This window comes from Sander lucioperca, chromosome 4 (assembly GCF_008315115.2).
Source record: "Sander lucioperca isolate FBNREF2018 chromosome 4, SLUC_FBN_1.2, whole genome shotgun sequence".
In the NCBI taxonomy this organism is placed as follows: Eukaryota; Metazoa; Chordata; class Actinopteri; order Perciformes; family Percidae; genus Sander; species Sander lucioperca.
Genome location: NC_050176.1, coordinates 43276533 through 43299364, shown reverse-complemented (window position 1 = coordinate 43299364; position 22832 = coordinate 43276533). Strand labels below are relative to the sequence as shown.

The 22832-nt window shown below is 39.8% G+C and overlaps 1 protein-coding gene across 18 annotated transcripts in view; it reads left to right on the top strand.

The window, feature by feature from the left end:
• palm3 (paralemmin 3) overlaps positions 1 to 21867 on the top strand; it is a 37412-nt gene extending 15545 nt beyond the window's left edge. For 3 of the 18 annotated variants that reach the window (XM_031285919.2, XM_031285921.2, XM_031285918.2), the window contains exons 2-8: positions 10295 to 10347; positions 11607 to 11687; positions 15285 to 15406; positions 15972 to 16044; positions 17272 to 17305; positions 18025 to 18066; positions 19109 to 21867. In XM_031285919.2, coding sequence (XP_031141779.1) covers positions 10303 to 10347; positions 11607 to 11687; positions 15285 to 15406; positions 15972 to 16044; positions 17272 to 17305; positions 18025 to 18066; positions 19109 to 20079 — 1368 coding nt within the window. In that variant the 5' untranslated portion in view covers positions 10295 to 10302 and the 3' untranslated portion in view covers positions 20080 to 21867. Of the gene's footprint in view, positions 1 to 6879; positions 6904 to 10294; positions 10348 to 11606; positions 11688 to 13806; positions 14451 to 15284; positions 15407 to 15971; positions 16045 to 17271; positions 17306 to 18024; positions 18067 to 19108 lie in introns of those variants that run through there. The other 15 variants (XM_036000193.1, XM_036000198.1, XM_036000197.1 and 12 more) reach the window with 15 other exon arrangements.
• Positions 21868 to 22832: the final 965 nt, after the last annotated feature.

The following is a 22832-nucleotide window of genomic DNA, read 5'->3' as shown; positions in this document are numbered from 1 at the left end:
ATTAATCAAGGAGATAATCTGCAGATTGATCTTGCATTCATGATATAATGACTGCTCTGTTAAAGATTCTCCATCAGTTTGGCAAGCAGTGCCTGGATTGAAAGATTCTTCTGTGCCGCAGACTAGAGTCTCATGACCGAAAGGTCACAACTTTCATGTTCCACTGCAGCCCATGTCTATCCCTGTGAAGTCAAAGTCAACAACCCTGCAGTTTTACCTTTCTAATAAGTGCATCCATAACTATGTTAGAGTGGAGTATCGAATTTGGATACAAGCTAGTCCATGATTCCATAGTGTCACATATCATAAAATGGGATTTGACTTCCTGAAACGTGCTTTTCATAGACAACTTATCTACATTTCATCTGGCATAGCTCCTGTATCTGATGTTATATTGGACACGCCAGTTAATACAGAGCAACAGGAGGCTTGTAGGTTTTAAGTGCAACCACCTAACATTGTACCTCTCCCACAGTCTTTTCACCAAAATTACATGCTAATGCTTGGTCTTTTATTTTGCTCAGTTTGAAAATAATGAATACTTTTCGTTACATGCACTGTAATTTGAACATCAACATAGTTTGTGGAGAAGGTCTGCTGATCTTTTTATTTAAAAACGACAACAAAAAAGACTACAGCCACTTGCCTTGTTGGAGTAGTATAGCTTAAAATGTTCATTCTTATATGCACTCAGTTGTGCGCAGACTGTGAGTGTCTCAGAGAAATCCAAGATCAGTGAGCTGTGATACTAAATGATTCTTATAGTTTTTCATTCCAGACACCCCACTGTTCTTCCATCTGTTCACACAGAGCTAATGTCACTACACCAGCACTCGGCATACAGACTTCATGGCACCCCACTAGGCAAATATACATTGTTATATAAACATGCACACATACACTGAAGGCAAATATACATTCTTTTGCACCAGGGCTGGAGGAATGTTTCATGCTGAAAGTTTGCAGGAAGACTGAGAGGCAGCTGGACTTAGGAAATTCCTGGACCTTCCTATACTGTTGAGCTCCTGGAATTTTAAATAGGACTGCAAAATCTGATTATTTTCATGTCATCCATCTGTTATTTTTGATTGACCATAATAGAGCTGTGATAGTTGTTGGATTAATCAAATAAATGAATGACAGAACATTGATTGGGAACTGTTTTGATAATTAATTGTTTACATAATTTTTATGCTAAAATGCCAAAGATTCCCTAGTTCCAGCTTCGTAAAGGGAAACTACAAATTTTATACATCAAAGTCTGTTTACAGGTGTAGAGAAGTGTATAAAGCCTTTTGTGGTTGCACATAGTTCCTCAAGTGATGTCACCTGAGTCTGAGTCGGTTGAAGCTGAAGAATAGTTTGAAGTTTGAAAATAAATTTGGGGGTGTGGAGTTAGAAAGAAGTGAGCTTACCAGACCGTAACCCAGTCCTCATCTTTACTTAAAACAGCGCCTAGAGGCTACATTAGCTGCTACTAGCTACTAACACACCCAAATCTCTGACCAAACAGTCGCCAGTTAGTTTCATCGTGGCTAATGTACACTAGGTGGCATATGTTGACAAAGATGAAGAATGCATGGAATAAAAAAAAAAAATACATATTTATATAGATCTGGTTCCGCTGCAACAATGGACTCTTGAATAGAACAGAGACCATGTTAATAGTAAAACCTGTGCTGTTTCTACTATAACTAGTGAAAAATGTTGATTGACAAATCTATAGGTTAACTAATCATTGTAGCACTAATATACAATGTGCTTGTCCCTTCCCTCTGGACTACCATTCCTCCTGCCTCTGCTTTAAAATGTCTTTAGCCATAGCACCTTCAGTTCATTGTGTGACTAAGGGCCCTATCTTGCACCCGGTGCAGCCCGACGCAAAGCCCGACGCAAGTGTCTTTGCTAATTTAAGACCGTCCAGCGCCCACGTCGTTTAAATAGCAAATGCATCTGCGCCCATCTTTGCACCCATGCTTGCTGGTCTTACAGGGAGGTGTGTTCAGGTGAATTCTTGGCGTATTGCTATCTTGAGGCAGCGGGAAGTGATCGCACCATTGACAAACAAAAACCTGTTCTAAAGTCAATAGCGCAGCATTTCATTGTTATTTTAACAGTGCATTAGTAAAATGCGCCTAGGCTTATGCACAGCGCGCACACTATGCTTGTTACACACGCACACATGGAAGCACAGCAGCACACAAACATGCAAAAGATTACAAATAAAAATATTACGGTGCAAATCCGCCATCATTATAGCAATGCGCCAAGGTACAAACGCGCCTGGCTTTTAAAGGGAATGGGAGATGACACTCTGGTTTATTGCATGTTACGCCCAACACACATATGAATTAATGAAGACACTAAGTGCAACCCTTTTGAACCATGCACCCGGCGCACAGACCCTTTTTTCTGCCGTCAAACAACTTGCTCAACTGTATGTTGGACATAAAGTATTGCCTTGAAAACCAAAAAACAGTAATTAAGTTTTTAATGGAAGTGAAGCTGATTTTAGTCATCTAGGTTCGTGGCCGTGTGCCATATTGGTGTTTTACTGCTGCTGTTTGGTTCTGATACGAGATATAGCTGAGATATTGGATATACAGTAGTGTGCATTAACAGAGGCAAGGGTGCAGGAAACCAGTCCCACATCACATTTGTTGGTTGCTGTGCATTCTGAATACCACAAGAGGGTTGTGGGAGTTGTATGAAAATTCACAGTTAGGTGAAAAAATTGGTTTTATAATGTGGACACTTCCCAATAAACAGGCATGATTTATAGCAAATCCTGAAGGATTTTAAGTATCTATAATATTGTCACCCTAAATTTTGTAATTGTGAAAAGCTGAATATTTTCACCTATTTGGGCCACTGACAATCAGGGCCGTACGCAGGGTTTTGGAAATACTGATGTCCAAAAACTGAGCTTGCTAGGGGGATTTATCCCATTTTTGATTTCCCTGATCTGAAGATATGCATTTTTAGAAGTGCCCTCTCTCTTTCATATCCTCTTATGTCTCTGCCTTCAACATTACATTATTTCTGTTCATTTCTCTCTGCCCTCCACTTTGTTCTCCCTCACCCTCTGTTAGGGATGGGAATCGATTGGCACCTCACGACTCGATTCCGATTCAGAGGCCAACGATTCAATTCTGAACTGATTATCGATGCATCTCGATGCAACAATTTTTTTATGTACATTTCCGTGCGTGATTTTTAGAAATATACATATAAATCTGAGTTTGCTAATCACTTCCTAGACAGAGCAGCTAGACAAAGCTTAGATTTTGACATATACAGTATTTGTCACACACAAGTTTTAATGAAATGTTTTGTCTACTGAGGTTTTTATTTTGTAGTCATTCCATGCTTAAGTCTTAAACATGCTTGTGAAAGTCACCTTCTCTCCCAGTAATCTTCCATGTCAGAGGCCCAGTCATGTTTAAAGGTGGATAATTTGCTTCTTAGAACATGAAACATGAGGTGGTCAGATGTAATGTGATAAAGTAGATGAACAGCCTATACGTGTTTTGCCTAATTATTTTATTTATGTCTTATTAGATCATATGTGTATATATACAAAATTTAAATTTTTTTTCCTTTTGGCCATTTTTTATTTTTTTTTTTTCTGCACTCTTGCCTAAACTCTATGTTGTTGTCCATTATCCCATCCTCTTTCAGTCACGCTGTTTTCTGATTTGTACTTGTCTGGAGACTTTTAAATAAAAATGTACACATTTTTTTTTAATCGATTATTAACTTATCAGAATCGATAATCGAATCGTTCTAGAGAGAATCGCGATGCATCTAAGAATTGATTATTTTTCCCACCCCTACCCTCTGTACAGTATTCACTGTCTCTTTCTCTGACTCCTCACTAGGCTCTCCTGTTATAGTGTATATACTAGGGCTGCAGCTATCGATTATTTTAGTAATCTAGTATTATTTCTTTGTTAATCGAGTAATCAGATAAGAAATACTTTTGCTTTGTAGTAAACAGCAATAGTAAATATACAAAAGAGAGGTTTCCTTTTTTAGAAAAAGCAACATTTTTTTTATTGCCTAAATTTCATACAATAACAGGGATAAGTGCTAATATTTTTAAGCACTGGCCACAGAATAAGGGGCTTGGTGGCCTAACCAAGCCCCTTATTCTGTTGGCAAAAGTACATTTTTGGTGGCCCAAATGTAAATCTTTTTCGCCCCTTTCCCCTTCTTGCCTCTGGCTCTTTACACTGGATATGCAAAAGAGCTGTTCACTAAGCCCAGGTAAATGTGACGGTACAAAGCTTACATCAGAGCTATTCAACTACACTGTTCAGGAGGACACATTTTAAGAAGGCTAATACTGAGTAAGGAGAAAGAATAAAGAATGCAGATATCACCGGCATGGTCTGATGACGTCATTCATGTGCATATTAAGTAGCCATGAGGTTAACCCAAGGGGGTAAGCTTCTCCTCGGACCGTGTAGCTCCTATGGCGCCATTTTGATGTTACCAAGCCATCACCTCCCGTTAGCATTCCATTGACTGCCATTCATTTTGGCGCCACTTTGACAGCGAATAACTTTACATCTGAAGAGTTTAAAGACTCTATTTGTCCATTGTTTATTTCTAAAGAAACACGACAATGTATAAAAGGCTCCATTACCTTGTACCTCACGTTATGGCTCCGTAGCAGACGTTTTTGTAAAAACGATTGTGTCATAACCACGCGACTTACTGTCGCACAGTAGAGAAATTACCGTACAGTACAGGAGAAGCGTGCAGGCAGTTTCGTCTCACATTAGCTGTTTAAGTGTAAGTACTAATGTTAACTAGCATTTTAGTTAGCAATAATTAGCCTGTGCCTATGTTATCTCCTTACATATACCTACGCTCTCCGTCTCTGCAAGATTCGGAATGATTGAGATTTCTCTTGGCACAGCTACCAGAAGACTTACAGCTTTCAGACACGTTGCTCATGGCACATTTATGTCGTCTCTCTCAGTTGGAGGCTGCACAGTAACGCTCAGCCATCACCGGAAAAGTGCTTCTAATATCCTTCACTGGTCTCCGTCCAGAGCAACGGGATATGTTGGTCCATTATATATATGTCAATGGGTTAACCGCTTCAGGGGGGAGGATCTGGTTTGTCTCCGGCAGCAGCTACAAAAATTTGTAAATGTACCACATTTCAAGATTAGTAGCAAACTAATAAACAGACTACAAACCGACAGCTATCGTTTTAGCTTGTTTGTAAAACATTGCTATTTGCAGAGTAGCATGCTGTAGGCCAGTTGTGTAAAACACTAACGTTAGTTACCTTGTGTCGGGTTCGTTCCATGGAATGGATGAGTAGACTGGATGTTTTCTACTGAGATGATGTAGCAGCATGTTTGCAGCTTAAAATTTTCTGTCGTTTTCTCTTGCCTGTCTCTTCTCTTAGCCTTTCACTATTTTTGCTGTCTTCCTTTATTTTGTAATCTGCTCCGTCAGGCTTGTGTCCAGCGTCAGCCCGTTGTGCGCTAGTAATAATCATCCGTGCGGAAACAGTGAGCCGTACAACGTTAGTTACATTGATTAAACGAACTTTCGAGGCAAATCATTTTGCATTGAGGATTTTAAATCAAATTATTCGAGTTACTCAAGGAATCATTTCAGCCCTAGTATATAGACCTTTATTTCATCTTTGTTTGAGTTTTATCATTTTGGATTTGAATTACAGAAACGTGTCTCAAACATAAACAAAAAAAGCCTATCCTGGGCACTGTGGGCAGCACCTGCTCTTCCTCTATCATCTCCATCACCTTTTCTCTTTCTTTCCCTCTCAGTCTCCTCATCTTGTCCTGTATCTCTTTCCTTCCCAAAGCTGAGCTTTGACTGACGTAGTCTTTTTCTTTCTTTCTTCTGTCTCAGTGAAGAAAGTAAACGCAGGGTCAACTGATATGTAAATGTTACCGGCCTCTGCTAGGATAATCTTGCAGTGAAAATACAAATATATAGGGGTACATTATTTTAACATGAACTTCAGCTCTTTACACAAACTTTGTTGAAAGTGTATCAGTTTGCCATTGGATGGATGGAATGAATGTTAGCTGGCATCATGATGGATTCTCACTGTTCAACGTAGTGTGACCGCACAGGAGCTAGTTGTCAGATGAGGGGATGAAAGGATTGGGCTGCCAGTCCAGTTTCCTCCATTATCAAAGAACCACCGTGTTGATTAAAGTTTTTGTAGTAACGACAAGATCATTCACTTTACCACCCACTCACACACACACACACACACACAATCAATGACTGTGATCACTTGTACAATATCTTTGCTGCACCAAAGTAAAGTTATTTTTAGACCATTCACCTCGGAGAAAAATGCAGAGGTCCAGACCTCGGTGATCTCTGGTGAATACGGCCGTGCTGACAATCCTTTAAATGAAAGTATCCAAGATTGCAAAATTTGGTCTGGCTGGGAGCAGGTTGACCTGAGTTTGCTTGATAATGATCAGGGTGTCATGGCAAACTGAGTAGACTTCTTCTTCTTCCAGTTCTTGAACAATCTCTTGTTTTCTGTCTGTGTTTTGTGTCACAGGTTGTCCCAGTTTGTGGACATTAAGAGAATCTGAATTCCAAACCAGTTGCTACATTTCCCATCCCCCCTCATCTTCTTTCTCTGCTGCTCTTCTCTCTAACCATCTTGACTTTCTCTGCCTCTTAACTTTTTGACTTTGTCAGCCTTTCCTTCTCTACCCTCCTGTATCATGTCTAATTATCGGAGTCAGTGTGTGTCTACGGGGAGCTCCTCAATACCTCCTCATCAAAGCCTCTGTTTGTGTTCGCTTGTTTATCTCTGGCTGCTATTCTAGGCGCTCTCCTGGAGCCCTGATGAGACACAAGCCTTCACTCCCTATGGAGGCTTATACTGTAAGCTGTCACTGCACCTCGAGGCATTCAAAATACTGCCAAAATTAGATTTTGTCTCTTTATACCTCTGTTGCTCTTGAAGGGTATCTCTTGTCTCTCAATCTCTCTATATATATATATTGCGTATGCATATTCTCATGTCTTTCTGCTGATCCCCCCCTCTCTGTCTCGCCACCTCCAGTTCTTGAGAGGCTTTCAGTGTAATAAAAGGCATGCTATTCTTTTATGTAAGCCTTTTTCCCATATGACATGGCCACCTACCCCACACCTTGAGGGCGCCGAAGGAGTCCTTTTAGGTGTTGGTAAGGAGAAGTTTTTCACTATGATAACTATCACCCCCTAAGGCCCTGAAAGATCTACCATATTGGAAGAGCAAATATAGCATCAGCTCTACCGAGTTGCCTTCTGAGGAGAAATGAGAAACCTCATGCACTTGCGTGTGTGCATGCTTTTGCTGGACAATTAATTGTCTCAGAAATAATTGCAATTAACAATATAATTTTCTCTTTCAGTGAAATAATACATTTATTACATTTTCAAACAAATTAAAACTTAAATGAATCCCAGGATACATCTTTTGTTATCACTGTTATGTGACCCAGATATGCAGGTTCACAGCCTACGAAGTAAACCACGCCTCTTTATTATCATAAAACATTTGTATTTCTTGCTTAAATTAACAACAAAAAAATTGAATTTGAAAATGTATTCGCGTCAATAAAAAACAAAGCATTAATCATAAACAAAAAAACAGCGTGTTTAATTTCTCTGGCTTTAGACGGCTACAGCCCAGGATGTTTGAGTGACAGCTGCCGCTAGCATAGCTTTAGCCAAACAGTCCAACCAATAATCACTAAAATAATTACAATTTGGCACATCTAAACAAAATCAACAATTACCATCAACAGTCATAACCCTTAGGACCTTAGCAAAAGTTAACAAACAAGTTGTTCTGTACAGATTAGAAAAATAAAAGCACAAATCTCCGTGGAACTAGCCACGTTAGCATAATGTTAATTAATGACGGCCATTTCCGCTGCAGCGCCATCATTTACGGTAACGTTACTAATTAAACAAAGCACCATAGTAGATTAAACACCACAGACGGACTAACTACATTACTTAAACACATGTAAAGGTGCTTCGGTGGATTTTTTTATGTTTAAAAGCCGACTACGGGTTGGGCGTCCTCTGGTAGAAATCCATAGTATCATAGGCTAGCTAACGTTACTGTTAGGTGATGTTACGCCGGTATTGCAAACGCGTTTGATGGATCCAAACAATAGTGTGACCAATCTTATTAAAAAAAATGCTCTAATGCTTTAATTGTGTTTATACAAAATAACCGTGATTATGTAAAAAAATTGCAGTTAGACAATTATTTAAAGGAGAATTCCGGTCAATTTCAACACGCAGCTCTGTTTGGAAATTTGGAGTGCTGGCAGTAGCAAAAAAAATAAAAACAATCGGTGCTGCCTACACCGTGTTGATCCCCTGCTAGCATTAGCACCCAACAGGCTTAAACAGGGCAAGTTTTAAACGTGTTTTAAGCCTCTAAACATGCTCGAAATGCCATTACAAGTGCCTACCCATGTGAAGTGATTCCTTCCAAGGGAACACCGCGAATCTGACTGCAGTAGATGTGACAGGCATAAAAGTTGTGTTAATCCAGCCAGTGCAATACCTCTGTTTATTTCCAGTTTTCCGGTCAAGTCCACGCTAGTCAATTGTCGAACTCATACAATCCAATATTCCAGTCAAATTTGCTGTGTTCCCTCGATCCCGGGGATAACTCGGTGTAGGCAGCACCAATTGTTTTAGTTTTTCTTGCTACTGACAGCACTCCAAATTTCCAAACAACAGAGCTACGTGTTGAAATCGACCAGAATTCTCCTTTAATAATTGTTACAGGCCTAGTGTTCAAGTGTTAAAAGCTCTGTGGTGGTGATTAGCGACAACAACTGACAGTGTGGTATTTCTTACAGAAATAGGGCGCCGTATTGCTCAGGTCTCCCCCAGTTGCTGTGATGGCTAAGTGTGTTTTTTGGTGTTGGACAGTTTAAGGCTACAATTTCCAATAACAGTGTTTTCACTTTAATTATTCTTATCATGTGAAGTGTATTTTTATGAAACCCACCCAGTGCAGAATTCCATGTGTGCTAAAAATAAGTGTTGTTTCTCTACTGGGAAGTTTACTAAAGCAGAGTTATGGCTTGTGATGGCAGGAACTCGCTAATGAATGAGTTGCTGTGAGCTGGTTGCTATGTATGGCTCTTGTCTATGCTCTCTCATGTGCCTTTTGGGAGCTCAAATATTGTCCAATTTAGTCTCAGCTGCAGGGGAAAACAAATATTGCTTGTTTATTTTCTTCAAGATGCCATAGGCTGTGTCATGACCGAAACAAAAGGCTTAATGGGGGTGTGGGGGAAAGGGTTTTGGTAAGGGTGGGAATGGTGTGGAGGATTGCATGCTTCATAAATTGCAAAGGCTGAAGTGCTGTGTCTGATCTTGTGTCGCCACTAATCAGCTGCCTCTATATTGGAGCCCGACCGATATATCGGCAGGCCGATATTATCGGCCCTTATTAGGCATTTTCCAAACTATCTGTATCGGGATTTATAATGGCCGATAAATGAATATTTAAAAAATAAAATAAAAACGGACGAAACACCCTTCAACCATGTTGTGAGTGTTGGCGTTGCATAGTTTGTCCACCAGAGGGCGCTCTACAACGTTCCTGTTGGCAACACTCTGATTTTTTGTTATTGTGTTTTTGTTCAAAGGACTTTAAGATTCATATTTTAAGTTTGTATTTCATACATTTTATTTATCAGAACTTTAATATATTTTGATGTTCCTCTGTTGTGACAATAAAACAAACAAGTTTATTTTTAAACGGCATTATCATATTATTTTAGTGAGGACTCATAATCAACTACAAATAACTAATGTTAGGGAAATCTGTTTGTTTTGTTATGCGTTTCTGGATTTTTTTTTTTTTTTAAATATATCTATCTATCTATCGGCCGATATATTGGAATATCTGATTTTTAAATCACCAAATCTTTGTATCGATATCGGCCTTAAAAATCCTTTATCGGTCGGGCTTTACTCTATATCCTCTGATATAGCACAGGTGGGACTCCAGGAGAAATGCTGTTTGATTCTGTTTTTCACACACTCTTTAAACCAACCTGCAACTACTTTGCAAAAAAACAGGCCATGCAGCACAAAGAATGAATATCTCAACATAAGAAAGTGCTAAATAGGGTTTTATGAGAATTGCAGAGAGTGTATCTGAAATAATGACCTGGGAATAAATGGATCTGATTCTTGTACTCATATTTAACCTCTGACCTCTAACCTTCAACCCTGTCTCGTTTTGTCACAGGTGCCGGGATGGATGAGACGGAGAAGTACAATCAGCGACTGAAGGCCATTGCTGTGAGTCCACACACCTGTATCTGTATAGACGAATCCTGGTAGAGCCGCAGAGGCCCAGGGTTTGAATCCGACCTGCGATGTCTTCCCCGTCTCTCTCCCCTTTCATGTCTAAACTGTCCTATCAAGTAAAGGCGGAAATTCCCAAAAAATAATTTTAATCTAAATTAATCTTAATCTAATCTGGGTTAATAACAACTGGCAGTTGCCCCCTCAGACAGATGTGAATGTGGAAGTCTCAAAAAACTAGTTTGAAATTGTTAGAAAATAAGATTAGTCTGAATGTGAAAGTTGTGTGTGGAGTAGCTGATTAACCCCAGCAGAAATTACTTGTTAGTTTATGATTGATATCATCAATTTCCATGATTTATTGCATTGAAATCTGAAGAAATGCATAATTTAATCAAAAACATGCAATAGCGTTAAAGTCATATTTCAGCTGTGAAACATAGTACCAACCTAGTGGTGTGATGGTTCACCATTGGCCTGGTGTAGGCAGGTTGCTCAGTCTTTGTTTCAGTCTCAGTTCTGCTCTGTGCTTTTTCAGCAAGCTGCTCAGAATGCGAAAAATAACATGAGCATTTAATGGAGATTTATGAAAGTAAAATTCACTTCATAGAGCAATGGCTTGTCTCTTTTTTTAGTATAACCTTAATTTTAATGGAATTTATTCACTACATTTTAACATATAACCATTATTACATGATATCCTGGTCAGTCTCTTGCCAAAAAAGTGAAATAACCATCAAGTGAGGTATCTACTACTTTCTACTTCAGATTTGACTACACAGAGAAAGAGAGGATAAAGAGAGTTAGCTCTCTGAGCTGTCCGTAACTCCTAAATAATATATTGAGTGTTCAATGTGGTTAGCCAGGGTGTCCCTGGTTCCACGAAAACAACACCAGGTTGCCATGGGGACAGCTGCTCTGAGCATTATGGGATATAGAGTATACCTGATGTCTATGGTGACAGTGTCCTTGTGACAGATGGTTGACCAGGTGTCCCCATTTTACTCTTTCCCAGTGATGTTTTATTCACTGCCGTCTCTTCCCTTTCTTTGTTTCTGTTCATTAATTTACATAACAGCTTGTTTATATGTATATGACTGCTGATCTGCTGAGTTTCTCCATCTTTCTCTTCATTTGAATAACATTGTACTCCCCTTGCTCTCACTCCCTCTCTACCTAAACTATCAATATGTCTACATTCATTCTCTTTTTTTTGCAATTTCTCTCCTACCATCCTTCGTTTCCTCCGTCAGGAGAAGCGTCGGCTGCAGGAGGAGCAGGACAGAGCCAGGAGAGACATGGAGGATGAGAAGCTCAGACTACAGCAGCTCAAGGTCTGACACACATACACAGGATGATCTAACCCGTCTCATTAGTTCACAAACACACACATGCAGTCTTAATTTCACTCAGCCAAAATCCTCTGGAGACTCATTTCAGTTTGATAGCAGGTCAGCCCCAAAATGTGTTTTGTACACACACACACACACACACACACACACACAATACAACCTTCCACACTTCCTGATTCTGCCAGTGTCTCGCAAGGTTAGAGGCAAGCCTTCCTTTGCTGAAATCAGTTTTTATGTGAGTGTTTACACACTCTGCATGTCACAGAGCTGCTCTATTGTTTTCACATCATTTCCAGACTAGCATTCCCACTTCCTACTCCACTGTTGCACTGCCTCGCTGGCCTGGGGCACATTCCTCAAATTGTGTGAAATCTGTGCAGCGTGTGTTTGTGTGCAAGCGGGTATGCATGTGTGTGCCGGTGTGGTCATGCAGGAGAATATTTAGCATATGCTCACCTTTTGTGTGCATTGTGCTCCAAACATGACTTGCATCTATATACTCATTTTGCAAGAGGCTTCATAGAATAATTTAAAACCATTATGTCGAGGCTTGCTCCATGATATCCATGATATCATCATAGCTTTCAGAACATTCATTAGCTTTGACATTGCCTCTAACCCCAGGGTAGATGTAAGGATGTGATAGGTGGGAGCAGCAGCTTATACACAGCTCCTGACCTGCACGGAAGTTTAGAGAGGGCTGTGTCCAGTCAGCCAAAGGCGCAGGGAGGGGAACAGAGCAGGGCTTGTTCTGCGCTGCAGGAAATAACACAGAGATGGTTTTGTGATGCTTATAGTTAAGTAGGTAGCTACTGGCTAATAGTTGCCAGATATTGGAAACAACGGGCCATAGGCTGGAGGGGGAGTATGGGTTTTCAATTTTTTCAGTTTTCACCTCAGTAGTAAGAGAAGCTTACAGACACCACCTGGCTTTACACAGTAAGAGAAAGTATAGCTGCTGTGAGTACTTTGTACTGGATTGTATTGCATATAGCTACTTATTATAATAAGAATGATAATCTTGGTAATTTTATAGATTAGACTTACTACAGTAAAAGTTCACTGCAGACAAACTCTTTATTTCCACTTGTCAGGGTCAGTTGCAGACCAGCGTTTCTAGAGCTGGCAAGAATTTACTGTCTGGCTCAAGGGCACTTTAGCTGTGCAGATGCTTGCTGCAACAAGCTGTTGAACCAAGGTCAACTGGTTGCAACACAGCTGTCATACCTACTAAGTGACCCTGCAGCCCCGGCTATTAGTCCTGACATACAGGGGAACACAAATGGTTTATTATGTTTGAGTGAAAAATGTGTCTCCTTCTTGACGGTGTCCTGCTTACAACTATGCTAATTAAGTGTTTAATATCTTCCCTTGTACAACCATTTGAATAGTTTCCATTCATTTTTAGCAGATCATCTTTAAAAGTGGAATTTATTTGTCTGTGAAGAAGTTCTGCAAATAGCAATGTAATTTGTGGAGTAAATAATGGCAGGCTTGGTTTGAAAAGCCTGACAAATGGCACTGTAAACACTATCATCATAACATCATTTTCATATCACTTTCATCACCAGGGTTCTCTTTCTGATTGCACAGTAGTATAAGACCACGTTTGTTTTGATTTCTCGATATAGCATGAAATATGTCCAACTTTTGTTGAAGGACAAATAACTTTCCAACGCTTTCCTTGTTGGATGATCATCATTTACTATTCCTCACAAAATAAACGGCCTGTATTTTACTCTATAGTGAGTAATACATTGAGATTTACATTTTTGAGTCATCATCATTTTGCATTGTAACAATAAGTGTAATGTGGCATTACTGTAATTTTTGTATCTATGCAGCAAATTGCATTTTGGCTTTGTAAGTAAACTGTAAGCTGTGTCCTAATTCCATACTATGTACAAATTCTAAACAGGTTACGTAGTGAGTTCACATTAGAAAAGTGACAATTATAATATATAATAATAAATATATATTCAAAACAGTCACTATTCATACAAAAAAACTTGATGTTTGAGTTTGCTGCTGATGTACATGATTTTCCCACAATGACCCATGTACAAAAGAAATGAAAGACCTGCTTAAAGCTGGAAAAACATTTAGATTTATCCTTTAGTTTAATGGCAGGGGCAGGTGTTGGATTGATAACGTGAATTGTTGACTTATTGTATAATAACTGCAAAAACAGTACTACAGTATTATTAGTAGCTATACAGTACATACTGTAAATAGTTAGTATGTGGTATGAACTTTGGACACAGTGTTGTCATGGTATGGGAACTACTTTTTTCATTTTATTGTGTATTTTCTTGAGGACACTACATGCATTTATTTTACAATTTGGACACTCAAATAATATGGTGGAGGGTAAATAAAGTACCTATTGCTACATATTTACAGTCTACGCAGTAACTTCAGTCATAGGGACAATAGTTAGCTTACATTGTAGACTAACTATTGTAATAAGTGGGATAATGTAGAGCGAGGTATACACATAGTTAACAAATCAGGAGTGATAATGGACACAGCCTCTCTCTTCATCTCACCATTCTGCCACCAGCAGTTAGTTTCAGTTGAACATTCTGTTGCTAGTAGCAACCAGTACTGGCACAGGTGTATAGCAGTTGGGAGTTAAACTGAGATTGTTAGCTTCATCTACCACTACCACTCTGTGAACAAGCAAATATTGACAGGCACCTTTTATCTACTGAAAAAATACCCTTGTTGGACCATTACTTGTAGGTAATCCATTTATTACAGCTTTCCTGTGACGGTTGTTTCGAGTGTATGTAATTCTAGATGTTAAAGGAGTTTTTTCTGTTCAACTAGCTAGCTAGCTAAGTGCTTACCAGGCTAGCCATATCATACTTAGTAAGCTAGCTAGCTAGCGTTAGCTGGCCATTACTTCAACATTCTAGTTAATGTTAATTTACTGTTGATAGCTTGAGGTAGCTAATACTTTGTTTCTGATTTGTAACTAGAGCTTGATCTGTAAATCAGCAGACTGATATTATCGGCCGATGTTAGCTTATAGATATATCCAGTGGTGGAAATGGTGCTGGGGTTCTCTGGAAAATTAGGATAATAACTGAAGATGTTTTTACATTCACAGATTTTATTAAATTAAATAAATCCTAGTCAAGTGCCTTTTATGTATGGCACAATAATGGAGGATATTCTGGTAAAATAAAGAGCCGGATGCTTATCATATGCAATTTTATATCTTGATATTGATACGTGTATCTTGATATAATAGATTTTCTGAAAAATCAATTGATTCAACAGTTTATGAATAAAATCCCCAACCAGGTCTGTCTGTTTTGGCTTATCCAGCAAGTTAAGCACCAAATCACAAAAGTCCATCACAGTGATGACAATAACATAAAAATCCGATATTGCCAATAAACACTTTTGCTCATTGATTTGCAGTCCTGCTCACAATGTTCTGATACAAGCAGAGATATTAGAGGTATAGCTACTGTGGTAAAACGGAACTGTATAGCTAAATCTGTGACAAATTTTCTTGGTTAACTCAACATCATGTTCCTCTTCCTCACCTCTTCTTTCTTACTCCAGAGGAAGTCTCTGAGAGACCAGTGGCTGATGGAGGGAGCTCCCTTGTCCCCAACCTCCCCGGACTCCCAGAGCCCCCGCTCCCCTCTTTGGGGAGCCCAGGAGAATGAAAAGCGAATTGACAAGTACTGTGTGTGTGTGTGTGTGTGTGTGTGAGTGTGTGAAGACAGTGAGCTGACAAAGCTGGAGAATACTGACACACATTTTTGTTGTATTTGAATAGTTGAAACATGTATAATTTATAGTTGCAGCATTCCCTTTTCTATTTTTGTTTTCTTCTAATTTTTGTTGTTGTCGTACATTATGTGTGCTTTGGCAAAGCTGAATTTTAATTCCGCCAGTACTCAACTGAACGCAGGCAGAGAGTGAGAGGGTGATCCTACCTGCACACTTGCCAGACAGACTTTTCTTTATTGCAGTGGACAATGTTGTCTAGTCTCTGAGGCCTACACTCCAAGATCCCAATCTTATTATTGCAAAGGTCTGCAGCTCTGTTTCACTTTCCAAGAAGACTCCTCACACACACTGCATATGGCCTCTAGGGGAATTTAAACATGTGCCTGCTGTAGTTGTTACTTAGATCCTAAAATAAGGCTATAATCATATTTAAGCATCCCATTAAAATAAACTAAGACTAACTTTTAGTATAGATTTGATGTGTTTGTTTTTGTGTGTATGTATATATCTCAGGTTGCAGTCAGAGAGTCAGCAATTGGAAGAGGAGGAAGAGAAGCTGAAGGAACAGATGAAGCATGGCCAAACGGTGAGGAACTTGCGCACACACACACACACACACACACACACACACACACACACACACACACAAAATTGCCCATCATTCTTTTGGACACAAAGGGGCTTGGAATATGTGTTGAACCAGCTTGCTCCATCATCTTCCATTACGCAGAAAATTTCCCACAACATCTGTCTGTGGCTTTTTGCCATGAATAATTAATTTCCTCTCTTAATGTACCTTTGATGTAGCACCTCTTGTTCAAAAGCAGGAACTTTGTGAATGTAAGCAGCCCTGTTACATAAACAATTCAGCACTTGATCCACTCTGGAATTATTGTTTCAACTCAGGCCAAGCGCAAGTATGTTTACTTCACCTCGCTGAAGGTCTTTATAGTAGAACATAAGAGTTGTCCCTCCTCTCCTGCCGTACACTACAGGGTCTATTTAGTAAAGTTTTTCATGGTTGTCGTATATTCATCTTAATCTTGTCTGTTTGAGTTTAGCTCACATCAACTGGAGACATAAACAGAGGATCCTATTTTTTATTAGCCTTACCAGCCCGTGATGGAGGAGAATGTATGACCTTATCCTCTGTGTGAAAATACATCACTTTAAACAGGCTCTGCCAGCAGAGCTTTGGTTTAGTGGGCAGACTGAGAGTGAGTGACAGCTAATATCTGGCAACTCAAAAAATGTTTGTATCACCTTGTTTGCCTAATGTTTCTGATGAGATTAGGGATGTGATGATTTGTTCAGGAAAAGCTAGCTTTTAACTGTAAAAAGTACAGACATATACATGATCACTATTTATCTGTATACAGATCTGATGTAGTTAAGTGCGTGCGTGCTACACCAAACTGTGGAAAGGGGTCAACTTTTCAGAGGGCAGGTCAGGCTTTTCAACTCAATCACTCCCCCTTGTGACCAAGCCGCATGTCATGGTCATTTAACATCTAAACTCATCACTATCATCCACCGAGAGTCCACCGTGGACACATTAACTATTTTAGTACAGTCTGTGCTGTTAAGAGTGTAGGATAGAAACCTATTTAGATGAGATGAGGAAAAATAGTCTGCATTGTGTCTGTTTCCTTAAAGCTTCTGTGATGTGGATGTGCCAGTATTTGCATCTCATTGTTTTGTTTGTCTTTTTATATTCCCTTCGAAATACACTAGATGTTCAGGCAACACAACACAAACAGTTTCACCATTTGAGCACAGTAAATTCAATTCCTCCACTGTCCCTCTTACCCAACAGGAGGCAGTGGAAGTGGCAGAGGCTGGAGCAGGTAAGTCAGATCAGATGAACCTTTTGGTAGAGAGAAACATTTTTTACAGCTTTTTACCAGAGAAAGCGATACACCGGTGCAAATTACACACTGTATGAGAGTTAACATGAGCATTTTCAAGCAATTTGACAAGCTCAGTGTAAGAGTGCAGAACGACGCATTGCTGTCGTCGATCTGAACGCCTTTTTTGACACTGTATTCTGTTCAATACCTGTCAACCCTGCAACATTTTATCAGGTTAAAACCACTGCTGTTCTGGCTACCACCACAGCTGCACTTCTAATGCTACTCTTACTTAATTACAGTACATCAGTACATTTTGAGTAGATTTCATTTGTTTAATGCTTTGACTGCTTCCAATTGTTTTCTCTTTGCTTGCAGTGATGGAAATAACTTATATACCACCTAAAAAAAAAAAAAAAAGACGCACGTTCGTAGTTAGGATTTTGTCAGCTTTTAATGTTGCACCTGTGTATCGATATAATGACAAGATAAGTTCTCCAAAGAAGTACAGGTGTGTTGATTAAGCCACATTGTAATTCTGTCTTCAGTGTAGACCCCATGATTTGAATATTTTAATTTAAAGGTATAGTAGACTTAAGGGTGTTATTTTCAGGGAAACCAGTACTCCTTTGTGTAGTACTTCATGATTTCTATACTGCATATCTGACTGAAAAACACTGCTACCTGCAATAAATACAATTTTTTTTCTTCCTCAGAAATGGTTGTGCAGAACGGAGACAACAATGCAATAGGATCGGGTGGGTATGGAGTTGACTCATGTGTCATAAAATGCACACAGACATACGCCACAATATTCTCATAAAGCTCATGGGTGGAATGCAAACCTCAATTAACCTGAAGAGAATCCTGCACACATTAAATAACGTCTATATTTTTATTGATGTAAACATCTCATCTCATCACTTTGAACCTAAAAAAAAATCTCCTGAATTCTCCTTTTCATTCTTACTCTTAGTTCATATCTAATCACCATCTTACCACAACCCCTTAAAGACCATAAATCCCTATAGAAATATGTGTCTGTATGCATTGTATAAACTGATCTTAAGAAATTTGCATTATAAAGAAAGGAGTGGCGCAGGCATACCTATTACTTCAAGTTCATACATGCTGTGATGAATATTTACCCATGTTGAATGAGATTGTGTATATAAATTTATGCTAATAGGCACTCAAGTGCATAACTTGCATTCTTAGAGGGCAGCTTGTACGTGGACAGCTACTCAGCTGCTGAGGTGGACAAGAGAGTTCTGAAAAGGAAATTGAGCCTTCCGTTTGTATTTAAATCATCTCGCATTCATAACTTTAGACTGCATGTGACAGTACAATAAATATCCACTTACATTAAGTTATTACATTCTGCTCTGTAACAAATAGAAGCCTTTGTTTATTATTAGACACTTTATGGCCTGGATTTTAAACAGTGCTACCCTTTTAGAGCAGAGGTGAATGACTTTTCTGTGTTATTGCATCAAGATTTATCGCTGGCAGAACCTTTTGTTAACTGCATTACAATACATAAAGTAGCTGTATTGAACACTGACATATTTCAATAATTTTCATAATTTCAATCAAGTTACGGTGCGTCGACACTACCTACAATTAAAGCTAAGAATCAGTGTAAATGACAGCGAGGCAGATTGATTGCAAATTCACTCAACATAATTTAAATGTATGAACAGCACTACACTTTCTAATGAATGTAAGTGCACAGATATATCCTCCTTTACTCACAGTGATATTTATTTGAGTTTTTTTTTTTTTTTTCAAAAACAACAGAAGATAAAGTAAAGACAAACCAAAGTGCACTACTGGATGAAACCGCAGCGGTCCTTACCAATGGCGGAGGAGACTTGGAAGCAGACCCCAATCACGACACTACCACCACCAACGGACCGGTTGTAGCCTCTGAGGGTGTTATTAGCATGACATTGGAGCCTGAGTTAAGTCTGGGTGTTTCTGAGGCAGAGCCTGGTCGGGTTCTAAATGTCAAGATTAATGGGGAGGAGGAAGAAGGGACTGTGGTGATGAGAGCAGAATGTGTGATCATCACAGATGACGGGGATGATGTACTTAAGGATCTTGCACCACAGGAAGATCAGCGGGAGACCATGCAGTCAGAGGAAACCCCTCTGCCGAATCCAGAAGAAGGCCAAGATGGAGGGGAGGCTGTGGAGGAGGTGGTAAAAACAGAAGCCGCTCCAGAAACTTTCACACAACCAGAGAAGAGTGAGGCAACTGAACGCATTGCGGAGGCACCACCAGCAACTGGAGATGGAGACGTGCAGGGCGGCGTGAAGACAAACGAAAATGGAGATCGAGAGACGAAAACTGAAGGACAGTACAGACAATCAGAAGACCCAACCTCTGTGCAGGTGCAATCCCCAGCCAATGCTCCAGAGGGCACTGCAGTGGTTTTGGTGCCTGTCTACTCTAAGGTGCAACCCTCTACTCTCAACCTCGAGCTAGAGGCTGAGGCTGAAGCTGAGGCAGCATTAAAAGCCCAAGACCCTGCCCCTCTGCCTGGCCAGTTCCAGGAGGTTCCCCTGGCCGATCCCCAGGAGATCCAGAGGACAGAGGCAAGGCCGGAGGAGAAGGAACCCCTTCTGTCGCAGGCCAAAGCCCCCGACACCCAAGCAAAGCCAGCAGCAGCTGCCAGCACAGAGACACACAGCCCGACCAGGGCTAGCCAGGGAGAGGAGACCCAGGCACCCAAACACAAAACCTGCCAGTGCTGCTCTGTCATGTAAATGCCCTTTCTGTACATTCATATCCACTCTCCCTTTTTACTCTGTCCCTCTGCTCTTCAATTCATAACACACTCACTTTTTGTTTTATGCACCCATCCTTTTTCTGTCTTCAAGCGACTTCATTTTCCTCCCCTACTCTCTGTCCTCATTCCTTGTATTCATCTTGAATCCTTGAATCTTAAGTTTGGATACTCCAAAGGAAGTGAGCTCTCGATTCCAACATGAAGACGGGGGGGGGGGGGGGGGGGCATGGACTGGACTTGTCAGTGTTTAAGTGCCTCGAGGAGCTCTCTACCCAGAACTACACTTTTAAATTCTTTTTTTCACACAATGTGGACCAAAATATGAGGTGTTTCTTTTTTTAACATTGTTTTGAGTTTGATTTTATTTTCCTGGTTAGCAGATGAGCCAGCCAATCTACATAGGATCATAAAACCCACATATTAAAGATGTATTATTTTAAACTGTTGTATCTACATGTATACTTCATTGGGTAATATTCATAATCTAAATATGAGATTCAACATCCAGAGATCTGGAAAGGTTCAGAGAGGATATTCTTCTAATTGAATGACTATAACGCTGAATTAATTTTTGATTTTGGACTTTTGTTAGAGATACTTTTAATCCAAGTATAGGGCCTGGACATTTTATTCACTCTGTAATACAGGTTTTGACAATACACAGACTGATAGTATGAAATGGCCTTTTTTATAAACCACAGTGTGTACCGCTGAATATTTTGTGGGATGTTGTCAGATTTAAAAGAGAAATTATTTTAAAATGCCTGAAAGTATGCATTTGATATTTTTATCAGATGTGTTTTTGAAAGAGGGGCTCCAGAGCTCCTGACATAGCTCTGTGCATGGCTGTATTAACTGTCTACAGAAACCTGTGGAATTGAGAGTGTCTGAGATGTCAGCTTTGAAATGATTGATTAATGGTTTAATGATTAAACTGACATTTGTGATACATTGCTTGATGTACTCGATGTTCATCCAGCATCTGTTCCTCAAACAGTGAATTTGTCCCAAAACAACATTGCTTCATACAAAAACAAACACACTGGATAATGTTTAACCATAATGTTATTTATTTGTAATTCCCTCTGTCAGGGGAGTGGGAGTCTGCAGTTACCCTCAGACAACTGGTATGTATCTATCCATGCAGCTTTAGTTGTGGTAAATGTCCCCCTGAAGGGAAAAAGAGAACTAACAGGGCGTACTATCTATGAGACATTCTGCGTTTCTCATAAATCCTCCACTTATGCAAGTGCATGAGTGTCAAAGCCGCCTGAGCTCCCAGCAGTGTCTCCACCTGCCCTTGTAGTAGTTCCGTGGCTAACAGCACAGCCATCTAGAGGACCAAACCAAAGCCGGAGTTGCTGGGGAAGGGGGTGCAGCAATGGGCTCTGTAACTCTGAAAATAAGTCCTGCTGAGCTGAGAGCTCCCATGGGGTCCTGTCCAACAGCAATTGGATTTTTTAGAGAACCATTGCATGAGGAGCCACTACCTTTTTGATATATAAAAAAAACATGAGTTCAATGTGTTTAATTTTTTTCAATTCTTCATAATACAATTCCAAACAAACTATGAGAACAAAAGAACCAGATGTTGCTGCCTGTATTAGCAGATGATACGGTTGTAGATCCATTGTGTCTAATTCTAAGCATAAAAGCAATTAATCTAAAGGGGAAGATTGTGTACTGTTGCAAAGATGATACTAGTGTTTTGGCTGTTGAGTTGGTGAAGGCATAGTAACATCCCACATTCACTGAATTATTCCACACAAAAAAAACATTCCTAGAAATTGCACTTTACATGGGGGTGCCAATAAACAAACAATGCAAAAACAATAACCGGGATTGAAGAACTTTCCCATAAAGTTGTAACCATGAAACTTAGTTTAAAACCACAGTGCAAGTGAGTTAAAGGTCCCACGGCATGAAAATTTCACTTTATGAGGTTTTTTTAACATTAATGTGAGTTCCCCTAGCCTGCCTATGGTCCCCCAGTGGCTAGAAATGGCGATAGGTGTAAACCGCAGGGCTTAAAGTATTCCGGCACCGTGCTGGATCTCCGGCATGCGGCCGTGAGGAAAAAAAAATTTGCGAACTTGCATGCGGTTTATTATTTTCGAGTCAATTGATTTCACCTACCAATCATATGAGAGGAACGCAGCTTTAATTTACTCCGGGCTTGAGTACTCGGACCTGAGGCCTGTACTACAAACCAAGATCAACATGCCCTGGATTTATTTCAGTTACCCGGCTTCACCTAACCTAACAACCGCGGTCCCGCATAACCTGTGACACGACGGTGGTTAACAACTAGTTCAATCAACCCAGGGTTTCCCAATCCAGCGATGCGCGCATTCACGTAAAAGAGGCGGTGTTTGCACAGCACGACCAATCACAAACATCTACCAGAGCAGCATATTGTGTATAAGAAGAGCAAACTATAATTATAACAGTTTGAATCCACTGATTTCAGTGGAGGGAGTTATGTATCTTTGTTAGCTTCTTGAGCCATGCGTTGCCAATGCGCACATCGGTTTAAATTATGTTTTTATATTTTTAATTTGCTCTCACGATCGCTTACCACTGCCAGGGTTGCAACTGAAATAATAGGCTAAAACAACTATAATTTATGGAAAGCACAAGTGTAATTATGGTCAGATCTTGTGCCTGACTGATGGGGGAGTGATATTAATAAGCGTTGTGATTTATGCATTTACAGCGTCGGCTATTTTT